Raw genomic sequence first — 9,502 nt, forward strand, 5'->3', positions numbered from 1 at the left:
ACCACTATATTGCTATTCACAAATCTAATTTCACAAAATTATATTTTATTTGTTAGTCAATAATTAATTTAATATTTTTTTCTATTTAATAATATTAAATTTTAAAGATATAATATAGTAAGTTGCTTTTAGGATAAAAATGAGAGATGGTATTAAGGAAATATTTTTTTTTGACTAATTTAACTTATATGTCTTACAATTGAGTATCCGTTTTAACAAATCTCATCCGTTCTAACAAATCTCGGGTTAAGTAAGAATCGAACTCAGAACCTGTGACGACAAACGATAAGTCCTTAATCACTTGAGTTATCTCATCACTTGAGCCCTTAAAGATATTTAGGACAACATCAAGATTATAAGTTGACTTAACGAGAAAAGAAATGTTATAGAAAAAAATTATGATGATAAATTGATTTTAAAAATCTTAATGAAAAATTACGAATGATAATAAATATTTATAGGTACTTATCTTTGTAATATACACTAAAAATTAAAATAAACATTTTAAGAAACTACAACATAGTAAGTTGATTTTAAAAGAAAAAGAAGAAATAATATTAAAAATAAAATTAAGGAGAATATCAATATAGTAAGTTTGTGAAAGTAGAAGTTTAAGAAAAATATTATAATGGTAAGTTGATTTCAGAAATTTTAGTGGAAGATTTTGTAGAAATTTTAGAAAAATATTACGAATGATCATAATATATTTCGAAAATATAAAGTAATTGTAATTTTTAATATTTATTAACTCGAAAAATTGAGAAAATTAAAAAAATAAAATAATAAAATGAAATAATTCGAGAGACGTTACATAACCACCTCCTTCTACTTTATATAACTGCATATTAATAAACTAATATTGATAATAAGTCTAGTATATGTTTGGGCCGAACAAACGAACAAAACAAGCATGTAAACTCGTAAACTAGGAACAAGTGAAAGCCCCAATGTAACTGTGTACCGTTGACATACTCCTATTGCTATTTGTGTAGAACCGTAGACTATCAGTTTCGGTTATCGATAGCTATGGGTTCAATAAGACTTAACGAATGAAGACCCATTAAGCTTTTTGAACCATTGGGCTGAAGACCCGTTGAGTTTTTTGGCCATTGGGCTGAAGGCCCACCAAACTACTAAGGCCAAAGCCCAATACTCCACCCTACCATTTAAGATTACGTCTACCCCTTCTTGTCTCAACGGTCGTCCGCACTACACAGATAATGGACGAATTATTTATGTCAGGATTGAGTACTATTTAGTATAAAAAAGTAAGAAACATGGGACTTTTTACATATATTCTCACTACTTTCTTATATTTCCAAACTCACCTTACATCCAGATTACTGATTCTCACACCGGAGCTGAATCGGAAAACAATCCCTTACTTTCTCTTCCTTTTCAGGTCATAACCGAAAGCTGTTTTGGACTCTCGAAGGAATCTGGGCATAACAATTATAAAATTGGTAGATTGAAAATCTAACACGTTTAAACAAGTCGTCGAGACGGTTTTCGAATTGGTTCTAAAAAATTGTTACAACTTTAATAAGTTGTAAACAAAACTAAACCTGACATTTTAATACAAAAATCGCTATTTTAATGAACAAAATCTACTGTTTCTTGTCGATGCGAGTTAAAATAAAACTTGAAAACTCGGCTAGGCTCTCGAGATCCATCTATCTACATAATCAAACGTCCTCAAAGTATTTACTTAGGACATTGATGATAAACCAACCCTCTAGGGATGTGGGGGAATGAAAGGTACATGGATCAACGATCGTTCCTGTCTTATATTAAGACAAACTTAAGGTCACATTACCATCAATATTTATTTTATAGGCTCCGGAATCAAGTGCCCTTCACCTCTTCAATATCTGTCCACCCCTTTCCGCAATTGTACCTACCATCCATCAACTTACATTACTGCTTCAACTTAAGTAATCGATCCGTTTAAAACCTCAATGCAGACTCCAACAAGATCTGATACACTTCAACAATCTTTATATTCTTGAAAATTTGAAGGTCCCGAGCTGAATGTTGTGTCCAACTATAAATTTATAAGGGGGTGTATTGAACTAGGATTTTAAAAGATTTTTTTCATTCATGAAATCTAGGTGTATTCAACTGAGATTTTAAAAAATGTATCAGAATTTTATGGTATGCAACTAGGATTTTAAATTATTTTATAAAATCTGATGATATTCAATCTGGATTTTAAATTATACTACAAAATCTGATGGTATTCAACTGAGATTATTTAAAATCCATTAAAATTTGATGGTATCCATGCTGACGGATTTTTTTAAACTTCATAAAATGATGGATTTTGTGGGATTGTTCAATGTATTTTATGGTTTTTGAATTCCCACCATAATTCATGAGATTTTGAAGGATTGTGTTTAAATCCTAAAGACTCTTAATCAACTCTACGACATTTTATCTAGAATCCGTGTAAAATCAAAATCAGATATAATCTATTAAAATTCATGAATTATATATAATACATTAAAATCCTAGTTCAATACACCCCCTAAATTTGAATATATTAATTCGGTGCCTCATTCATTAGCATAAGCGGTTTGGCCTCAAGGCGGCCCTGCACTGCAACACAGTTAATTGCAGGGAAGGCAAGAGCCTTGTTTTGAGCTCAATTCGGAGCCACCTAGTTCATTTGCACTAGAGGAAGAAGGATGAGCAATTTCGTTTGCATTAGGCGAATAAGATTTGCGTATAGTAAAATGTTGACACAATCTGGATTTGATCTTCTGCAAAACCGATAAATTTTTATTCTGGCAACACATGTAATGGTACAACTATGTCTGTACATCCACACCCTCAATTCTCACAAGTACAATAACATAAGATATATTTAGCATATAATGTATACATTTAACGAAGTCTACGTATGAATCCAGTAAAAGTTCGTGATGATCTGGTAGAATCGGAGAATCATGCAGATATCTTGATTGCTTGCTTGCTAATTAAGCAGTTCTTCAATCATTTGCAATGCAATTCTGTCTTCTTCATCTCCAGTTTCTCTTTTGATACTAGAAGTGTGACACGCTGTGAAATCGGGATTGTTGTGTAGATCGAATTTGATGATCCAATAGTAAGCACTTCCAGCACGTTTTTGCCAAACACCAATATGAGAGTTCTGAGTATCCAGCATTAAGCAAATGAGTGATGGAGAAACTCTTCTTTCACTCCATTTTTTAAGTTTTTGCTTTATAACTGTTTCCGCTAAGCTACTCTTTTTCAATGATCCAGAATCCTCGTAGTGTTGTTCAGGAGGAGCTGGGGCGGATCCAGCTCCACAAGTATCGTCGTATGCTTCATCAGGAATTTTCCCAGAGACGTCGAGAAAAAGTATGTCGTTATTAACATTCAACTTATCAGTTTATAAATTATAAATTCGACTTATAAGTTGGATCGACAACAGTCTGAGATAAGTATTTACGAGCCGTAAGTAACCTATAAGCCAGTACACAAACAGACCCAAAATCAAATGTCATTTATTCACTACAGGAGACCAGAATTAAGAAAAGATGAGATGATAAGATGAAAAATTCACCTTTGAGAGCCCTATATTTACCTCCCCAATCTATAATATATATTTTTGGGCCGAATAAACGACCAAAAACAGCATGTAAACTGAAAGTCGTAAACTAGTTTCAAGTGAAAGCCCAAATATAATGGTAGACTGTTGACATAATCCTATAGGTACATTCTTGGTTTCAAATTTCAATTATAGAATTGGCAAAACGAAAATCTAACACGTTTAGCCGAGTCAAGGGGTTTCCGAATTGGTTTCCAAAAAAATTTAGTTAAGTTTTAAGCAGGGCTGAACCCGGAAATCACTATTTTAATAAACATAATTTATTAATTTCTGTTAGCGGCGGATTGGGATTCAAAATCCGGGGAAACATCAATCATATTTTGTGAATATACTTTCATATTTTTCAATTTTCGAGAGGTACTTTCATATATTTTCAAATAATTTAATGATAAAAAACCGTAAAATATTATTTCAGGGTGTCCCCGTGCCCCTTACTAGATTCTCCCCTATTTCGTATGTCTCACTATTTTTTTACATTTTTTCAATTTTTACAAAAAATTTAAAAAATTAAGAAACTACTTTATACTAGTCTTAAAATACGTTTTCAGCTCCCTTCTCGCCAAGTCCGGGAAGGACTAAGGAGGGTGTATTTCTTATCTTTTGACAAAAAAATCTTTACTATTTCATACAGATGCTAGTTATAATAAAACTTGAAAACTCGGATAGGCTCTCGAGATCTATCGATCGATCAATAAATTCAAACGTCCTCTAAGTATTTACTTAGGACATTGATGATATAAACCAACCCTTTAGGGATGTGGGCGAATGAAAGGTACATGGATCAACCAACGATCGTTCCTGTCTTACATTAAGACAAACTTAAGGTCACATTACCATCAATATTTATTTTATAGGCTCCGGAATCAAGTGCCCTTCACCTCTTCAATATCTGTCCACCCCTTTCCGCAATAGTACCTACCATCCATCAACTTACATTACTGCTCCAACTTAAATACTGCTACGTTAAGTAACCGATCCGTCTTGTATTAAGTAACAAATCCGTCTAAAATCTGAAGACTCCATGTTAAGGAACCAGTTACTCTAAAATCTCAAGATTTTGTAGTAGACGAAGAAGGAAGAGCAATTTCAGTTGCATTAGGCGAATAAGATTTGCGTATAGTAAACTTTTGACACAATCTGGATTCGATATTCTGGAAAATCGATAATTTTTTATTCTGGTAACACATGTAATAGTACAACTATATCTGTACATCCACACCCTCAATTCTCACAAGTACAATAATATAAGATATATTTAGCATATAATGTATACATTTAACGAAGTCTACGTATAAATCCAGTAAAAGTTCACGATGATCTGGTAGAATCGGAGAATCATGCAGATATCTTGATTGCTTGCTTGCTAATTAAGCAGTTCTTCAATCATTTGCAATGCAATTCTGTCTTCTTCATCTCCAGTTTCTCTTTTGATACTAGAAGTGTGACACTCTGTGAAATCGGGCTCGTTGTGTAGATCGAATTTGATGATCCAATCCGAATGCGAGTAAGCACTTCCAGCACGTTTTTGCCAAACACCAATACGAGAGTTCTGAGTATCCAGCATTAAGCCAATGAGTGATGGAGAAACTCTTCTTTCACTCCATTTTTTAAGTTTTTCTTTTATAACTGTTTCCGCCAAGCTACTCTTTTTCAATGATCCAGAATCCTCGTAGTGTTGTTCAGGAGGAGCTGGGGCGGATCCAGCTCCACAAGGATCGTCGTATACTTCATCAGGAATTTTCCCAGAGACGTCGACAGAGAAGTTGGTTTTTGCAGACCTGCCACTCATCAAAACCGCAGCATGGTCATAGGCCTTAGCTGCTTCTTCTGGTGTGTCAAATGTACCTAGCCAGACTCTTTTCTTCCTGCATTCATGTTACAAAATTTATCGAATATAATCAATCATCAGTATATCGCAGACATATTAAAAATTTAAATATTTTTCTTACATAATAGGGTGGCGGATCTCAGACACCCAAGAGCCCCAATGACGTTGCCTTACGCCTCTGTATTTCTTTGATGGAACCATGGATCTGGGATCCTATTGTTCAGATTGGTGTCAGAAGATTATATGTTCGACAGGTCAGATATATAAATGGTTCGCGACAAATTCCACTGCAAACGGTCCCATTAAGGCTGAATTTTGCAAGGCAGTTGCGAGTTACATTTACATCTTGCACCTAAGAGAGGTCCCATAAACATAATTACGACGAATAGATCAAGTCAAGCCTATTCAGTGGGCAGGAGAAGGGACTGTGGAACTCAACCCTACTCGTGCCATAGGTGCTATTAAGTTCTTTTACAAATCTGAGCTCCTCTGTTGCCTGTGGTATGATCATTTTTACTAATTTTTCGAGATCAATTCCTACCTCTCATCCTCGACATGTCAGTAATAAAACATAATTTGATCACGAAGAAGAAAGGTTGTTGAGACTAAATCAACTAGTAAGAAACCAGATAGACTAGTTGCTAAATTAATAATTCAAACATCATTAAGTTGATATACATTTTATTACTAATTGACGCGGTAGGCTAAATTGCATACAATTGTTGAAAAAAGAAGCCATTTGTTAACTTCACAAGGGGGTAAACAGGATAGAATGAAGGCTGTGATGGATTGAGAACAACTCGCAGTGAGGATCAAATTTCTACTTCCAGAACAGTGAAGTTATCAGTTTCAGTGGCCGTATAATTCAAGTGGTTTCAAGACTTGGCGACGTCTATCATTGTAACTCATTGCCAAAGATCTTCGGTGTTGACAGTAAAATGCCTAATGGAGATAATAGGAGGATTGTTAGTTTAGTTGGTCTTAAACTCCAGGAACCATAAGTCCATGGTTCAATCAGCCTAATTTCTCGTGCCACACGGTGGCACGAGAAATGGAATGTGCAATTGTTTTAGCCCTTTCACGGGGTAGCTGCTTTGAGCTTACCAGATGCTCCCAAATGCAGCAGATCATGTCTGATTTGCGGTAATGATGATATTATTAAGCAAATCATTCAAGGTACATCCATGTAATCCAGAGGCCAAAAAGAAATCATAAACATCGACATTCTTATTTCCTGTGATGCCAATGAGGCCAGAGTCCATCTGTTCACTCCAAGTAATTTTGAACGACCCGAAAAGAATCATGGCGACAAAGTACATTGACATCGTGCATTGTAGGATGATGGTTGGTTTAACTCGTGTTATAACCGTGTGAGTCTTTCTCTAATACCTTAAGATTTGAGAGTGACTGGTTTCTTAACATGGTATCAGATAATATGCAGCGGAAAGACTCGTGGTCGACTCTTCGTCATCTCTAATATTCTCACAATTTATTATGAACACGAAAGGCAAAGTTATGCCCCAACTCTTCGACCCAAAAATGTGTTCCCGGTTCCTGAATTACATGGCATCATTGCAGGAGTAATCAAAATACTCCACAACATATATAGCAGACCCTTGTGCATGTGAAGTAGAACAAGTACACTTTACGGATGTCGAGCGTTCGAACTTTAGCAAAAATTTGCGGATGCCTGGGTGCATTTACCAGAGGAAAAGAAGTAGAGAACAAATACACGTAATGTAAGATCGTGTTTATTTTCACTTTAATGCAAATGATTGGAGCCAATCTTTGTAAGATCCGTGTGAGAAATGAAGCCCATGCTTGGCCAGACCTCCATACGTTTACTCACTTTTTTATATACCTTCCGTGATTGCATTAAAAGACGTACATAAATACGTTAATGACGAGAATCACTAATATTTTTCTCATACATTTTTAAACTACAATAAGGTATTATTTGGTATTATTGTCGCAGACAGTTACAACAATTTTTTGCTAAAAAACTGTCAGGTGTTTGGTAAACTGTCATTCTGTTCTGTTTTTAAACTTTATTAGCAGTTAGGTTGTTTTTAAAAATGGAAATCGGCATTATTCTGTAAATTAACCTTTTACGGATTAATCGGATGATTGTTGATTAATCAAATGTATTTAATAAAATAATAAAAAATAATTAATTTATTAACTAAATATATTAATTTAAGAAAAAAGTGCAGTAATTAATCTGATTAAAAAATCAAATCGGTAAAATATATTAAAATAATTAATTGAGTAATTAATTGATAAAATCGGTGATTTTTAGAAGGGAGGTTACAAGATAGAAATACAAATATATATTACAAATTCCTCAGACAAATATTAACATTTTAATCGGTTATATTTGATGTTGTCACTGAAATTCAAATACTCGTCCAAATTTTCGAGTATACACAAGCACTCGACTAAGCTTGACTGAACAGTATTTCTCTTACTTTATTTACGGAATATCGAGAATTCGAATTTGTGGGTGACGTTTGAGCTTATCGGAACTAAATGCAAGCCAAAATATATTCGGGTCAAATAATTTGATGGTGGGAATGAATTGGGCGTGAAACAGGGGCCACAAATACGTCATCTATCACGAGTTACACAAAAATATAAAAATTCAAAAAATGAGCCACTCCTTTTTTTTGGTTCCAAAGGTTGGCAGACTCACAAGTCCACCCTTCTCTTCCTTGTTCCAAATAGCCATCCTTTTTTTTATACCAAGAAAAATTGTTTAATAATGCATTTGATTCCATTTATAAATAATGTAAATGTTGTTGCCTTTCATTGAGCATACACCAATCACTTTCTTCTCATGGCTTCTTCCATATTGAATGCAAATTCTAGTACTAGTACGGTGGTGCTGGCAACTGCCGTGGCTGCTGTCTCCGGCACCGTCATTGTTCTTGCTTTAGGCCTGCACAAGTTTCACCTACCCGCATCCTCATCCGCAATCTCTACTTCAGGTACTTCCTACTTTCTGCAATTCTCGAGTGAGAAAGAATCGAACTCAGAATCTGGCACAGACCGACGATAACTGTTAAGCTATCTCGTCACACTTAGTTAAACGGTTAACTTAGTTTAATTTGATGCTTCCGTACTAAATATCATGTTTTCATTAATTTTTTCGACATAATATGAATATTTATGTTGACTTTGCTAAGTAACTGGTCGCACTAAAAATTAGAATGTTGACTTTGCTAAGTAACTGATCGCACTAAAACCTTAAGGTGTTAGAGAGGACGACCTCAACAGGATCTTATGATCTTCAACATGTCACCATTTAATATATCGTCATTCTTGTTTTCAGATACGAAGAAGAGGGAGAAAAAGAAGAAGAGGGTGCAGTTTGCAGAAGACGTAGTTGATCCAGTTGGAAACAGCGAAGAATTTAGACGACGACAACGAACCAGAAGTAGAAGCAGCAGCAGCAGTAACAGGGGAAGAGAATTGCAGGGTAACAGAATGGCTCTGTATAACGGTATTCTCCAGGACCGTGTTCTTCACCGTACTGCATATTCCTCGTATTGATCATTCTTCTAAACACCTGCATCTCTTGATTGTAAATAGTTATTAACACCTCATTTATGCAGCTTGTGTGTTGTTAGAACTAGAATACCTTGTTGATCAGAGGCCAAGTAGTGCCGGTTTTTAACAACACTGTTTATTTTCAAGTTTTCGTGTAGATTACCTTCTTTCCGTAGATTATCATTCATGAAATGATTCTATTTAGTGGCGTGAGCTAGAAAGGGTGGAAGGTATTTCGGTTAAAATTGATACTTTTCTAACATGTATAGGGATGAACGATATCGTAATCATGAGAGATAAGTTCTTTTTACTACTTGAATTATCTGAACGTGTAATTCTGGTTCCGCAAAATTGATACATTTTCTAACATGTATAGGGATGAACGAAATCGTAATCATGTAAGGACAAGAGATAAGTTCTTTACTAGTTACCACTTGAACTATCTGAACGTGCAATTCTGGTTCCGCAACTATACCATCACATTCTATCTGCAACAAAACCAATCATATACT

The 9,502-nt window shown here is 34.8% G+C and overlaps 3 protein-coding genes across 3 annotated transcripts; 1 reads left to right on the forward strand and 2 right to left on the reverse strand.

The window, feature by feature from the left end:
* Nucleotides 1-2,974: 2,974 nt before the first annotated feature.
* LOC141704587 (ethylene-responsive transcription factor SHINE 2-like) lies at nucleotides 2,975-3,509 on the reverse strand. Its single transcript, XM_074507811.1, has 2 exons — nucleotides 3,483-3,509; nucleotides 2,975-3,385 (listed from the first exon to the last, which is right to left on the reverse strand). Exons 1-2 carry the CDS (start codon nucleotides 3,507-3,509, stop codon nucleotides 2,975-2,977), a joined length of 438 nt encoding a protein of 145 aa, XP_074363912.1.
* Nucleotides 3,510-4,762: 1,253 nt separating this feature from the next.
* Nucleotides 4,763-5,781, reverse strand: LOC141708922 (ethylene-responsive transcription factor WIN1-like). Its single transcript, XM_074512761.1, has 2 exons — nucleotides 5,563-5,781; nucleotides 4,763-5,478 (listed from the first exon to the last, which is right to left on the reverse strand). Exons 1-2 carry the CDS (start codon nucleotides 5,640-5,642, stop codon nucleotides 4,977-4,979), a joined length of 582 nt encoding a protein of 193 aa, XP_074368862.1. The 5' UTR covers nucleotides 5,643-5,781; the 3' UTR covers nucleotides 4,763-4,976.
* A 2,322-nt stretch (nucleotides 5,782-8,103) lies between these two features.
* On the forward strand, nucleotides 8,104-9,165 carry LOC141708925 (uncharacterized). The gene is made up of 2 exons (XM_074512763.1): nucleotides 8,104-8,428; nucleotides 8,773-9,165. The coding sequence occupies exons 1-2, from the start codon at nucleotides 8,278-8,280 to the stop codon at nucleotides 8,991-8,993; spliced, it is 372 nt and encodes a 123-aa protein (XP_074368864.1). The 5' UTR covers nucleotides 8,104-8,277; the 3' UTR covers nucleotides 8,994-9,165.
* The last annotated feature ends 337 nt before the right edge of the window (nucleotides 9,166-9,502 follow it).

Source organism: Apium graveolens, chromosome 2, assembly GCF_009905375.1.
Source record: "Apium graveolens cultivar Ventura chromosome 2, ASM990537v1, whole genome shotgun sequence".
Lineage (NCBI taxonomy): Eukaryota > Viridiplantae > Streptophyta > Magnoliopsida > Apiales > Apiaceae > Apium > Apium graveolens.